We start from the raw sequence: 14,918 nt of genomic DNA on the forward strand, positions 1-14,918 counted from the left end.
ATTCCCTTTCTCAGTATTTGTTAGAACAAGTAGACAGAAAATCAACAGGGATATAGCTGACTTAAACAACATTAGAACACTATCAATCAAGTTGACATTATTAACATTTCTAGAACATTCTACCCAACAACTGCAGAATGCACATTCTTTCAAATATGCATGGAACAGTCACCAACATAGACCATTATTCTGTCTACCACACCTGCTCTGTACAAATGGGGTGCTTCAGGTAGCAAAGAGTCCCAGGTGATGAGAGAAAGTTCTTCCCTTGGAGAAGAATCCCAGCTGATCAATTAGGAAACCAATATTTTCCCATGGCTCATGAAATAATTAATTCAGGCAAAGATCATCAGTGGAGAAAGGCTGATGGGGAATGTCACAGTGGATGAGCAGGTGGCCACCACAGGAATCCAGGGATGAAGCTCAGAGTTCACTACGAGGTACCACCTGACATCACGTGCCTCTCGAGGTTGTGCAATGGGAAGTACGCAGCGCCACGTATGGGTTGTTCCTGCCAATCACTGTCTAATCTGAAATGCATCAACGCTTGCCATCTAACAGGAAGTGCAGAGGTTAGAGGGACAAGCTGAACGACAGCTCAGGACGGCTAACCTAGTTTCTGCAGCATGTCAATGACAGAGGTTCTCACACTTGAGCCTGTGTCAGAATCACCAGGAGGCGTGGGCCCCATACCCTGAGTTTTGGAATCAGTAGGTCTGGGGGGGTTCTGAAACTAAGTTCCCAGGGGATGCTGTTGGTCCTGGACCACACTGGTGTATGGTACGGGAAACAAAATGTGGGGCCTTTGTTTTGAATTAAAAGACTCTTAAGAGATACCACCAAATGCAACACATGGGCCTGGTTTAGATCTTGATTCAAATGAACCAACTGTAAAAAGACATTGTTGGTATTAGATGATAAGAAAGAATTCTTTGACTTGTGTAAATAAAGGTGATAAAGTTACTGTGATTAAGAAAAATGTCATATAGGGCTTCCCTGGTGGCGCAGTGGTTGAGAATCTGCCTGCCAATGCAGGGCACATGGGTTCGAGCCCTGGTCTGGGAGGATCCCACATGCCGCGGAGCAACTGGGCCCGTGAGCCACAACTACTGAGCCTGAGCGTCTGGAGCCTCTGCTCCGCAACAAGAGAGGCCACGATAGTGAGAGGCCCGCGCGCCGCGATGAAGAGTGGCCCCCACTTGCCGCAACTGGAGAAGGTCCTCGCACAGAAACAAAGACCCAACACAGCCAAAAATAAAAATAATAAATAAATAATAAATTAAAAATTTAAAAAAAAGAAAAAGAAAAATGTCATATATTTTAGAGGTATTGAAATATTCGGGGGGTGAAATGATGTGATGTCAGAGATTTGCCTTCAAATACTTCAGCAAAATAGGTAAATTGATGAAATGAGTGTGACAAAAAAACAGTGATGATGATTAAATCTGGACGATCACTCTATGAGGGTCCACTACACTCTTTTCTCTATTTTTGTTTGTCTGGAAAGTTTCATAATACGAATTTTAAGTAATTACCTAGGGTGGACATTTCTGATTCAGTAGGTCTGGGCCTTGGTTTCTTCAGTGGCAAAATGGGGCAGGGGGAGGGCATTGGGATCAGATCAACCATCTATGCAGGGGGGCTGTCTCCCTGAGGGATGGGGCAAAACTATTCGGGGGCTTTTTAAAGCTCCACTGCCCTCCCCACCCTAGGGTTCTGACACGAGCGCCCACGCTGATGAGTGTGTGACTCCCTCGGGTGAGGCTGAGGACAAGCGCTAACACCATTGCTACTTAGTAGCTGAGGCTCTCAAGGAATCTCAAACCAGTGGGGCTTCAAGCAAAGCTGGCCTGGGGGCACCTGGGTCAGAGGCCTCTGGCATCTATGAAGCCTCCAAACCTGAGGAAATCATGGCCCCACTGAGTCCTAGGGGGCCTGGGACACCCCTGCGGTGCACTGTTCTCTAAATATTTGTCCCCTTTCTATGACGTGAAGGGCCCGAGTGCTTGGGGAGGGGGAGGGGGAGCAAGGGGGTGCTGAGGACAGCTCGGGTTCACCTCAGTCTCTCAGAGCCGTTCACTTTGGGCCACCTTATCCGCACCCACATCTCCTCCCCCAATCTCAAGCATTTATCCAAGTCAGACAGGATGGAGGCCCTCAGAATGAGGGAACCCTGACAACGGGGTTCAAAAGGAGTGGAGACAGAAAAGGACTTCTCCACTCAAGCTGAGGGAAGGCCCATCCTGGGATCCAGATCCCACGGTCCTAGGAGGTTGGAGACCACTTCTCCCGCCCTCAGGTACAGGTGGGGAGCTGAGGTCCAGGTGATATCTCCAGAACTAGGGCCAAGCCAACAAGGCAACCCGGAAGCCTCCTTTGAGATGCAGGGAGCCTTGGAGGATCTTGCAGGCTACTGGGTGTAGCTGGGGCACAGAGGTGCCCTCAGGCCACTGCATGCCAGCGTGGTGCCCATGGGGACAGAGCCAATCAGGAAGGGACCTTAAATGAATCAGGAGGCATCAGTGCTCCAGAAAAGACCCAGCTGCCCCAAGAGGCACTGTTGAGCTGCTCCGGTGCCCTGCTGTCTTCAGAAGACCCTGCGGCACTTGCTGTGGCTTAGCCCAAGCCCCACCCTGTGGCAGCCCACACCCCCACTCCCCATCGAGACTCAGACTTGGGTGCTCACGTGTCAGAGCCATGAGCCACCCTCAGGGCACACAACCCTTCCCTGAAGGGAAAGCCATGGGGAACAGCAAGCTGGCTGGGGGATGTGGGGTATGTCCCTTGGACATTCTTGGCCTCAATTTTCAGACCTGGCAAATGGGTCGGCGGCCATTGCCCTGCTTTGCTCTGTGTGCGTGTGGTGGGGCGGGTTGCTGTTGAGAATGATGGAGGATTCTGGCAGGGAGGGTGGAAAAGCCCTTTGTAAGCTGGTGGTCTGTGAGGACGCCCAGCCTGACCCCCGTGGCCCTGGTCCCTTTCCCCCAAACCTTCAGGATCTTTTCCAGCTGCTTCTGCGTGTCGACCACGATGATGTTGGCACGGCAGTCATGGGCGATGTACTGGCAGGCTTCAGGGGAGCTGGTTGTGTAGATGCCAGTGACGATGCCACTGCAGGAGACCCAGGAGGATGCGTGTCTGGGCAGGTGCAGCGGGCCACCCCCTTGGCCCAGCCCCCTGCCCGACACACCCACAGCTCCCAGGCCCAGAGAGCTCCCGTGGCCCAGACAGGCGGCTCAGCACAGTCGCCCCAGGCAGAGCGGGGACAAAGGTGGTGCTGGAGAGGGCCCCAGGGAAGAGATGGGATGTTGGGGACGGGGTTGGGGGTCCCTAGAAAGAGATAACGACCCTCTCTCCGCTCTCTGCCCACCTCCAACCCACTGGAGACCCTGCCCCTCCCTCAGCCACTCACCCTGCGAATACTGTGCCCACTGCCGAGAAGAACCACTCCGGGGAGTTGAAGCCGAGGATGGCCACGCTGTGGGCCCGCTCCAGGCCGAGCTCCAGGCCAAAGGCAGACAGGCCGGGTCAGCCTCTCATTCTCACCAAGCCCCCTTTCGAAACTGCAGGGGACCCTGCCGCCCACCTCAGGGACCACCCTCCCAGGCTCCCACATTAGAGAGTGCCCTGGGGGACCAGTCACTCAACAGCCCTTGCTGCCCCTCCCAGGGCCTTCCCGGGGAGCCCATCCCTCAGCCCAGTGCACCAGGCTTCCCAGGCCCCTTGAATGGGACAAAAAACGAGAAGCTCGTGTCACGTCCTGGCACATGGCAAGGGCCCAGTGAACGTAAACCCTCAGCACCAGGCCAGAGCGGAAAATTAGCTCAATAAATGGGCTGGTTTTTACTGTTATCCTTTCTAAGGGCTTGCCCAGTGGGGCGTCGGAAGGAGGCCTGTGAGGGCCAGAGCTGGAAGGCAGGGCTGGGGAGGGGAGAGGCTGTGCCTTGAGGGGCTCCCTCACCTTTAGGAAGCCCTTGGCGGCTTTGCGGGCCAGCAGGTAGTATTGGTTGTAGGAGATGTGCTCCCACATGCCCTGTCGCTTGAAGCCCAGAGCGCTGAGGTCCCCGTACTTGTCCAGAGCCTCGTAGAACATCCGATGCACAGTGTAGGGAGTCTGTGGGCAGCTGGGGTCTATGCGCAGGTGGACGCGCCCATCGGCCCGAGTTGTCCACAGCGCCTCCTCTGCAGGGTCCGGGAGACCACAGCTTGGATCGTGCCAGCCCAGGGTTGTCCCCAGGGGACCCTTGGTCCTACCTTAAGCAGAGCTCCCAGGCCTCTGGTCCCAACAACGCCTTGGGCACTGGGCCAAGGGGGCTGGCAGACACACCAAGAGGCTGCCTGGAGGGGGAGGTCTGACAGCCTTGAAGGATGGGCAAACCTTTAGGGATGCAGCAAGGAAGAGGAGAGAGAATAGCTGGAGGGGAGGAGGAGGCCTTGGGGACCCTAGACATTTTCCTGCTTTCATGCCAGCTGGGATTTGCCCCCTGAGGGTGAGAGGTCTGCAGTGGGATTGTGGCTGCCCCAGAAGAGTGGGACTGTCAGATCCTTTGGGGTTTCTACCCTTCCTCTGCCTCCTGAGAATGGGTTGGGGACAGACCCAATTGACAGAAGGTCAAAGCATCAAAAATAGCAACGCTTCCACGGGGCTAGAGGAGACTGAAAACCAGCAGGCTCTGATCACTAGCCTGGAAAATTTCCCAGTGCCAGGAAATAATCTAACCATCTCTGCTCACTCTTGCCTAGTGCCAGGCCCCATGTGAATCCCTCACATGGGGATCTCATCTAGTCTGAACAACATGGGTCTGGTAGCCCCATTTTACAGATGGGGCAGCTGCAGCTCAGAGAGGTTCAGTCATTTCCCCAAGGTCACACAGTGGGAAAGGTATGCCTGATGCCAATGCTCACACTTGGGACAGTGTCCCGGGCACAACCTAGCCTTTTTTACTGTGTGCGGTAGGTAGGAACAGAGCTTTAACATTTAGCATGCGAGATGTGAGGTGAGCTGTTGAACCTCTGAGTCTGTTTTCTCAGGGGAAAGGTGAGGGTTTAGTTCTCATGGATGATATCAGGGTCAAAAAAATGAAAAAGCCTTGGCATATAGTTGGGGCTCAATAAATGCACGCTTTTGTTCCTCCTTTTTCCAAGTTCTCCAGATCATTTGCAAAGGAGGCTTGGATGGGTCGTCTAGATCCTTTTGTCCATGAGGCCACTTTTTGGGGCCATGGCGGCCATCCTAAAAAGGTGACCCAAGGGTGGGGGAGTGAGGGCTGACTAGGACCACAGGGGCTACCCTGCCACCTGCTAGCCAGACCCATGCTGAGATGGAGAGGTCCCACCTCCTTGGATGTCCATCTCGAGGCGGGACCAACAGGGGTCCTGTGACCAGCCCTTCCCCAAGGCAGCAGATGGACTGATGACCTTGTCCCTCCTGTTCAACACTCTAAGGTTTCATGTGGACCCGGAAGTTGGCAGGAAGAGGTAAAGGTCCTGGGGCTGGGACAGGAGAGCCCATCCTTCCTCCCATGGAGGCCAAGGATGGGGGACAAGGGGACATATTCTGGCCCAAGCAGAAGAAGGGAATGTCTGAGGCAGGGGAATGGCAGCCTGGGAAGGTGGGCTGGGGCAGAGAGAAGGTCACTCAGTGCCAGGCCTCGTGTACTGACAGAAGTCAGAACCATGCTGGCTGGCGTCCACCACCTCCCCAGACTGAGACCCACATCCCCAGGTGGAGGTGTGAGCCAGGGCCGCTGAGGACCCCTCTCCAATCACTCCTCAGACATCTCCAAGCCCCTTTCCCATATCCTGGGACCCCAGCCTGGCAGATCCCAGTGATCAACCCCTTTAGGGTCTCCAGCCCCTGCACAAAGGTGAGAGTCCATCCACGTGAGCAGACCAGGGCAAAGACACAGGCTGTGGAGTCAGGTCAGCCTGGGTTCCAATTCCGTTCTGCCACTCCCTGCTGTGTGACCCTGGCAAGGCTTTCTCCTCCTAGCTCCATTTTAATCATCGTCAAGCGCAAGGGGTCGGCGAGGTTATGGAGAGACTGTAGCCCTCATACAGGTGGCGGGAATGTAAAATGGTGCAGCCATATTGGAAGCCAGTTTGGCAGTTTCTTAAAAAATGGAACATAAATCTACTATACAACCCAGCAATTCCACTCTTAGGTATCTACCCAAGAGAAACGAAAACACACATCCCCACAAAGACTTGTACATGAATGTTCATAGCAGCATTATTTATAGTAGTCAAAGAGCGGGAACAACCATATGTCCATCAACTGGTAAGTGAAAACTAAACGTGGCCTCTCCACACAACGGAATACTATTTGGCACTAAAAAGGAACAAAGTACTGATACAGGCAACACCATGGATGAAACTCAAAAACATGTTCGGTGAAAGAAGCCAAAAGCAAAGGACCATGTATTGTCTGATTCCATTTACATGGAATGTCCAGAAAAGGCAGAAATGATAGAAAGCAGATTACTGGTTGCCTGAGGCTTGGGGTGGGGATGGGGAGTGACTACAAACGGACACCAAGGATGTTTTTGGGGTGATGGAAAAGTTCTAAAATTGGATTGCTGTAAAGTTTGTACAACAGAAAATTTGCTAAAAATCATAGAAAAAGTGAAAAATCATTACACTTAAAATGGGCAAATTCGATGGCATATAAAGTACATTTCAATAAAACTGCTTTTAGAAATGGGAGGAAGGGGAATTCCCTGGTGGTGCAGTGGTTAGGACTCCGCGTTTTCACTGCTGAGGGCCTGGGTTTGGTCCCTGTTCGGGGAATTAAGATCCCACAAGGTGCGTGGCACAGCCCAAAAAAAAAAAAAAAAAAAAAAAGGGAGGAAGAATGGAACGCTGACACACGACCTCCTCACCCAAATTGGGACAAGAATTCCGTGAGGTAGCCCGGCCTGCATGCCCAGAGCCTGGCAGAGTCACCTCCCAGTAGCTGGTAGTTCTCTTCCCTTCCCTGGTACAGATTCCTCTTGGTGCTTAGACCAGAAAAGGCAAATTTCTCCTGTGGGTCCTGCTAGATGCTCATGCTCCACTGCATTTACCTGTTCCCCCAGGCGTGCCAAGATCATCACAGCTAAGGCTTCCGATCTGCTGTGAAAGCTTCCCTCAACCAAAAGTTTTAACTTTAACTCATCATCTTTTAAGTTATAACCTTTTTTAAAAAATCACAAAACAATACATATTTGTTCTAAGAAATAGGAAACAATTTAGAAGTACATGATATAAAATGGGATAGGGCTTTCTTAATGCTGCCTGTCTAGGTAACCACTGTTCACATTTGGTGTATGTCATGCTTATACAGATATACGTACAAGGAATTCGTTTTAATTTTGTTGCTGTTGTTTTTTTATCCAAAGGGGGAAAAAAAAAAGAATCATGTTACTATTGTATTAATCAAGGGTAGCAAACCCAAAATGGCCATAGGGGATAGGTAGGTAATGTACCAGCATCATAATAAATAAGAGTAAACAATAAATGAATGAAGAGCCCCAGAATCTGCATGTGAAACACAGAGGCACAGTCTTCATTTTCACAAAGAAATAGGCTCCCTCTCATCTTCCTTGAGACACGTGGCCCTCATAGTCCACCTTTTGTTCCTCTGTTTTTTGATAAAAGACAGAGAATAGTGCAACGTTTTACTAAGGAAAGCTGCAATACAAGGGCAATGATCACTGCCCCAACCCCAGCCTCAGTGTCAGGGAGGCAATATGGAGTGGTGGGGACTGGGGGGTGGGGGGAGCACACGCTTCATCTACAGAAGTGGCTGCTCCTTGGCTCTAGGATTTGGTGCCCAGGAGGAAAGGAAACCGAGGGCTACCGGAAATCTGGGTGTTTATGTGTAATCATCTGATTTTTAAATGTTGGCTCCTACATTCAAACAGCCATTAGCCAAATCATCCATTTTTAACTTCCGTGACATTAATGTATCTCTCTCATTGTGTGTGTGTGTGTGTGTGTGTGGCTGTGTTGATATGGCTCCGTTGGCCATACCATAATTTCATATCATAATGTACATATCACAACCACTTCCCCATTGAAAGACACTCAGACGATTTCCAGCTTTTAGTCCTTAGGCTTTCCAAAGGATAGATTTCTAGAAGTAGGTTTACTGCATCTGAAGAAAAAAGCACTTAAAATTTTGATGGACGTTTTGGACAGAGTTCCTTCATCTGATTTCTTCTCTCCCACTAACTACACGGTTCTGCCTTTCCCCTGTGTTAGTTTTTTATCTCATGGTGCCTACGCTTTGGGGTTAAGTCATCTCACATCCTTCTCAGAAGGAGGAAAGAAGGAATGGACAAGGGAAGGAAAGGCAGTTGGTCTGTGAGATCAGTCTCCTCTTAGCCCAGCTGCTTTGTGACAGGAATGAGAGGCCCGGCTCCTGGTGGACCCATGTCCTTCGGGAAGGGTGACCAGGCAGTGCAGCTTTCTCTCTACATTTACTGCACAGGCTCAGCTGTCTGAACCCCAGACTAGCCAGAAGGGAAGACTTTGGTGGGAAGGGGGCTGCCCCTGCCCTTGGCCTCCCAGAGGTCCAATCATTCTCCTTCCCTTGAAGGAATTAGAATGGGCACAGCTCCCATTTACTGAGCACCCTACTTGTGCCAGGAGGGCTGCGTGCCATCTTGTTCTATGACCTCGTGTTTAACAACCCTCCATCCTGTGAGACTCACAGAGGCTAAGTCACTGCTGGCAGAGCTGGGATCCCAACCCACAGTCTGACTCCCAAACCCACACAGTTCCAGTTGGCCATGCTGGGGTCACGGTGGGGTTCTAGGCCAACCCCAGAACCCACATCTCCCCTGGGAAAGGACCGTCATGCCTCCTGCCCAAGTCCTGCACTGGGGCTGGGGCTCGGTGACCTTGGGCAGCCAGGACCTCCGGTCACTGCCTCTTCCTACATTCCAGAGGCTCCCAGAGTGACCTTTCTGAACCCAAATCTGACCTGTTGGAAAGCCTCCCACATCTCCCCTTGACCACAGGGTGATGCCCTCCCTGTGGCCTCTAAGGAAGGCCCTCCCCACAGGGGCTCGCCAGTCTCTGCCCACCTCAGCACAGCCAACCTGAGCTGTTCCTGGTTCCCTTCATTCCCACCCACCCCCGGGCCTTTGCCCATGCTGCGACTCTGCCTGAAACACTCTTCCCCCATCACATCCACCTCTCCCACGTTTCAAGCCCCAAGTGCCACCCCCTCACTGGGGACTTTAGTGCCTGAGCCTCACTGCGGGCCGAGTCCTGGTTGGGTCTGCCTCTCCCACCAGGCTGGAGGCTCTCAAAGGCAGGTCTGATTCCTCCCTGGGTCCTGAGCACAGATGCCTGGACCCGAGAAGAGGGCAGGGGGCCTTAGCGGAAGCACAAGTCAGCCTCTGTCCCATCCCAGTCCCAGAGGCTGGACTGAATGACTGTGTGTCCAGGGGACCTGGGCCTTTCCCTCTCTCCCCTCCTCCCTTCCCCCCAGGATGGCGTGAGGGTGGTGCAGGACACATTGCTGCCCAAGTACAGAGAGAGGCGGGCCCCCAGAGCAGATGCCTGACCAAGTGGGCCACGGCAGGCTGAACCTCCGTCCTGCACGCTTGAGAGCCCCCAGGTAGGGCCTGGCAAGACCCAGCCCCACTCAGTGTCCTCCTGACCTGAGTCCACCACAGCTCAGTGGCCTCAGGCTTAGGAACTGATGGAAGCGAAGATAGATGAACCTCCCTGCCCGCAGTGCCTCCTCCTCTCCCGCTTCTCATGTCCATGTAGCCCCACCTCTGGGCCTTTGCTCACACCATTCTCTCTCCCAGTCTCATCTCTGTCGGAAGAGAAATCTCTGGACAGCGAGGTAGAAGACCAGGTCTTAGCTATCAGCAAGGTGGGCAGAGCAGTCAGAAGGGGCCCTTTGCCCACAAAGCACTGGATATTGGCCCTGCTCTCCTGGCCACAGCAATGAGACCAGAACCCCATGCCCTGCACAGGGGCCATGAGGTCACCGTGCTGGGCCTTGCCCCGAAGGAGCGCTCCTTGTGGGCGGCGACTGATCCACTCAGAGCCTCTCTCTTGCAGAGTTGGCCTGTGACTTGCGGAGATCATGACAGATCCACCGAGATCAGGGGGTGGTAGGAGTCCTAGCACAGTGTGGGGAGCAGAGAGAAGCAGGCAGCGGCAGCGGGGCAGAGAGAGGCTGGGTTTGAGCAACAGTGGTTGTCACCAGAGTGGGGAATCACGGAGGCCTATTTCTTCCCATCCCCATTGGACACTTTCTAAGCTTCGTTTCTTCCCTGCCTGTCCTCATGATAACCTCCATCAACTAAAGCCATCTGAACTCACCTACCTACCTACCTACCTACCTACCTTCCTACCTACCTACCTACCTGGGTTTCTCCTAAAATCAAAGAACATGAAGTAGCAAAGATGTCATTAGACAAACAGACAACACCCACTGTTGGCAAGGGTGCTGTGCCATTTGGAAGTGTGAATTGGTATGACTTTCCTGGGAGCAATTTAGCAATAAATATCAAAGGGCTTAAAAAAGTAGTAACTTCTGACGCAGCAATCACACTTCTAGAAAGTACCCATGGGAAACAATCAGAGACACATAGAGCGAGAACAGGGAGATGGATATCTTAGCAGCTCTGTTTCTATTAACAAAATCATTGGAAAAAACCCAGTGTCCAATAGGGGGACATGACAAATTCATTAGAGTACAGCCATATCATGGATTCATAGGCAGTCATCAAAATAGTACTTAAAAAATATTTAATGACACAAGGAGATGTCCAGAGTATACCCTCAATAGAAAAAAAGGGAACAAACAAAAGTGCATATAAAAATGCATAGACAAAACTAAAAAGATCTGCATCAAAGTAATATTGTTAAAAAGCTTAGCACATGGTGGGTGCTCAAGAAATCTCTCTCCGTCCTTTCTGACTAGACTCTGAACTTCTGATGCAAGCATTGGACTTGCAATAAATGTTTGCCAAAAGAATAAATAAAACTAAACATGTGATGCCCATCAGGGACAAAGACTGAGACCTCAGTGGTGGGGGAGCGGTGGGGGGTAGGGCATCCTTGAGAAGTGGACGCAGGGCATTCTTACACATAATACCATCAGAGGGAGAAGAAACTGAGTCTCAGAGGGAGAAGAAACTGAGTCTCAGAGGGGGAAGGAATGGCCAAGGTCACAGCAAGTTAGGGACAGAGCTGGGACTGACCGGGACAAGACCTCTGACTGTCAGCTGCCTTGCATCCAGTGGCTAGGGGGCTGGTCAGTGAATGAGGTTTAGGCTCGGGGGTCCATGGTCTATTCCTTTGGGGATGGTGTTGGCGGAAGAGGAGAGTGGTACCTGAGTCCCCTGACCCTCTGCCACAAAGTAGGCTGCTCAGAACTGAGCAGGAGGGAGGCATCACGGGTGGGTCCAGGGCTGCCGTGGTACCTCCCAGCCTGCGTACCTGCAGGTGATTCCTTGGAGGATAGCAGAAATGTAAGAAATCAGGATGGGTTGCCAGACCCTTAAATTTGTCCCCATCCCCTCACCTTGAAACTCAACAGGTGCATAGGTCTATCCCATGCCCAGCCATCTCACTGCGGCAATAACAGCCAAAACATGCCCAGGACCCAATCAAGGTCCCTATCACCCAGCAAGGCACCCAAGATCCAAACCAGACCTGATTCCGAAAGGCATCCAATGGTTAGATCTATGGGTAGATCTACAGAGAACCCAGCTAGCAGGCAGCCTGCAGCCAACAGCCCCAAGCACACACCCAGAGAATGTCCGCTGAGTGCTGGGGGTGGGCTTTCCCAAGGCCCCGCTTGCACTTTGTCCTGCCTCTCTCTCCTCTCCCACTCTCTCTCATGTTGCCCCACCTCGTCTTGGCCTGACCCCGGCCTGTGTCTTACAATCGCCCATTATGCTGGGGCTGGTGAGGCAGGCAGGGAGCTGTGTTCTCTGGGGCTCTGGAATAAAGGCGCCTGAACAGCAGAGGAAGTCACTCTCAATTAGCTGGGAAAGGGAGAAACACTAGAGCAGAGAGGAGAAGCCCGGGGTGTTTTCTGCAGCCTGTGGGAACGGCCTCGGAATGAAGCTGATTAAGCAGAAGGAGGGAGACACTGATCCTGGTTAAATGTGGTTCTAGGGCCGGGACAGAGCTCTTTCTTCAGGGCACGGCATCCTGCAGCCCCTGCTGCAAAGGCCTGTCTGGGACAAGCACCAGGAGGGTCCCTCTTCATACAGGGCCCCTTTGCTAAGGGTCTTTGGAACCTGCTTAACCCCATGCCAGGCACTCTGGGGATATATGAGGGGAGGAGGCCACGGTGGCTTCAGGACATGATGAGAGATTAGGGTGAAGGCCTGCCTGGGCCAGAACAGTTTGTCCAGCCCTTGGCACACCTGTGGCTTGACAGAACTGGACGTTCTGATTAGGGAAGAGTTTTTACAAGGATCCCCAGAGGCTCTGCTTTTTTCAGCTTGTGGGGCTGAGATTACCACCTGTTCCCATTTCCTCTGACCTCTGGGAAGTCCTTCCTACCTTCCCTACCCCCACTCCCACCAGAAGCTGAAATGACAGCGGATCCTCTGCCTCACACTGTCCCAAGGGCCCCTCCTTGCCCCCCAGCCGCAGGCTCTGAGCTCCCTGAGGACAAGGGTAGTACCTGTCTCCTTCCAGCCGAAACACCACGCATGCCCTTGAAACATTTGGGAAGGGTAGGAGCGTGGGACAGAGGGAGGCCTGGTGATCAAGCTGGGCTGAGCTCCCAGCCTCCTGACCTCCAGCTCAAAACTCCCCAGTGGGTGTGAGAGTTTCCTAGGGAGAGTGAGTGTAGGGAACAGGCCTGGCCAGCACCTCCACCAGCCCCATCCCCGGCAGCTGCTTCTCTTGGATCCCCTCCTCTTCCCTGTGGTCTTGACGTTGCCTTGATCCAGCTGGGGTTCATGTTTCACCCAGAAAGGGCTAGAAAAAAATGTATGTCTAGGCCCAGCACAAGGCTGCCTTTGTGTGGAGGTCAGATCCCAGCTGCTCTGTGGCCCAACTCAGTGGAGCTGTCCCCGGGAGAACAGCCATCTGGGCAGCTCAGAGCCCAGCCTGGGGACCAGAGCTTGAGGACCCTCCAGCTTCTTGGGAACTCAAGGAGACCCAGGTGAACTCTGATTCCTGCAGGCAAGCCTCCAAGAGCTCTCCAGAGGGACTGCAGCTTGGCAGTTAGGAGGCAGGGGCTGGCCAGGGCATGCAGGAGGGGAGGGCACCACACCTAAACGGTCCCAAAGAGGCAGTGTGCCAGTTAAGACTTCCACATCTTACTAGCTGTGTCATTCTGAGGAACTCACTGAACCTCTCTGAGCTCGGTTTGCCCTACCACATGAGAATGATAAAAGTGCCTACCCCACTGCTGCCATGAAGAGAAGATGACAGATGAAAGTTAATCCCTGAGCACAGAGCCTAGCATACGGTAAATGTTCAGTAAAAGTTGCTCTTATTAAGGGGGCAGATGTGTGGGGAAGAACGATTTAACTCCTCTTGTAATCCGCCGAAGCCCCCCTCCGCAAACAGTCTTTGGTACAGATAGTTGCCTTTTCTCAATTTTATGGAAATGGCAGCTTCGAGGCCCCTCCCCACATGTGGCTGCTCCAATATCCTCTCCCATACAGAGTCTGGATCCGGGACTCTTGGAGCTGCTGGGGAATCGTGGAAATAAGCCCCAGGGCCAGGCCAGCACACAGTGGGCACTCAAGCCATGGTGAATCTGGATCTTACTGCAGCTGCATTCCAGAGCCTCCCCCTCCACCCTTCAAAACCCTGGAGGCTACACGAGTTGGGGTTGGGAGGAGTGTGACCCACAGGGCAGGCTTGTGGGAGCCAATGAGGTCTGCTTGGCACTGCCCTGGGCAGTGCCTGGGGTCCCTTGGGCAGTGGTGCTGAGAAGCCTCCTCAGCCCCTCCCAGATTGTCTCCTTCTTCTTATCACCAGCCCTAGATGCTAAACTCCCAAGGGCAGACCACTCAGCTCAGGCCTAGGCCCAGAGGGAGCTTGAACGACTGAGGCCAGCTAGAGGTCCTCCTCATCCAGGAAGCACCCTGATCACCCAGTTCCCAGGGAGCAGGCCTTCCTGCCTCAGCCTCTGTGTGCCCTTCACCCAGAGCCTGTCTGCCCTCAGACTAGGAGTTCTCTGAGGCCAGGACACCGTCCATCTCAGTATCCCCAGCGGCCTAGCCCTGCGCAGAGGCTGGAGAGTCCAGGTTCGCCCCCAGCCTGGCTGTCCTTACCAGGTTCCCGAAGTCCTGATAAACCAGAATGGCCCCGCTGCCTCCCCTACAGTTGCCTACTCCTTCCCCACCCCTCCTTTAAAGTTGGTGCCCCCCTCCCCACCCTCGGCCCTTGCCTGGCCCCTGGCTGCCAGTCCTCTCTGATGGGTCCCTCTCTGGGATTCCCTACCCGCTTGTTTGAAACCTGTCTATTCTCTGTGCCCCACTGCTGCAGGGCTGCCAGATGCTAATTAAGATTAAGCAACTGAGGCCCAAGGGGCTCGGATTACTTGTTCCTCCTTGGAAACACTCCCGACACGGAATGCTCCACGGGACACTGAACTTGCCTCACATTGGCTCCCTTCCTGCCCCTTGAGTTGCAAAACACCAATGCCATCACTCACAGTCAGGACTTCTGAGCTCCAGGGCTTTGCTGTGCGAAGTCCCCGGGTGCTGACAGCTGCTCTTTGAGCGCTGCAGAGAAGGAATTATCCAGTCCAAGGAAAGAAAGCCTGAGCAAACTGATGGGACCTGCCAGAGGTGACGCAGCAACACAGCAAGTCAGTGAGCTGCCCTGGCTCTCGGGAAGAGAGTGTGGCAGTTGCCTGGGCCCAGCTGGCCCCTCTCCTGGGCTCTCTCGGTGCCTTTCAAACCCTTCCCCTCAGAAATCGGTCAATC

General features: G+C 53.2%; 1 protein-coding gene across 1 annotated transcript in view; it reads right to left on the reverse strand.

The window, feature by feature from the left end:
- Positions 1-14,918, reverse strand: part of ACSBG1 (acyl-CoA synthetase bubblegum family member 1) — a 49,038-nt gene that overhangs the window by 9,557 nt on the left and 24,563 nt on the right. The window contains exons 4-6 of the mRNA XM_059912651.1: positions 3,962-4,182; positions 3,413-3,501; positions 2,991-3,111 (exon numbers count right to left, since the gene is read on the reverse strand). Of these exons, the coding sequence (XP_059768634.1) occupies positions 2,991-3,111; positions 3,413-3,501; positions 3,962-4,182 (431 nt within the window). The remainder of the gene's footprint in view (positions 1-2,990; positions 3,112-3,412; positions 3,502-3,961; positions 4,183-14,918) is intronic.

The sequence above is a fragment of the Balaenoptera ricei genome, chromosome 2 (genome assembly GCF_028023285.1).
Source record: "Balaenoptera ricei isolate mBalRic1 chromosome 2, mBalRic1.hap2, whole genome shotgun sequence".
Taxonomy (NCBI): Eukaryota; Metazoa; Chordata; class Mammalia; order Artiodactyla; family Balaenopteridae; genus Balaenoptera; species Balaenoptera ricei.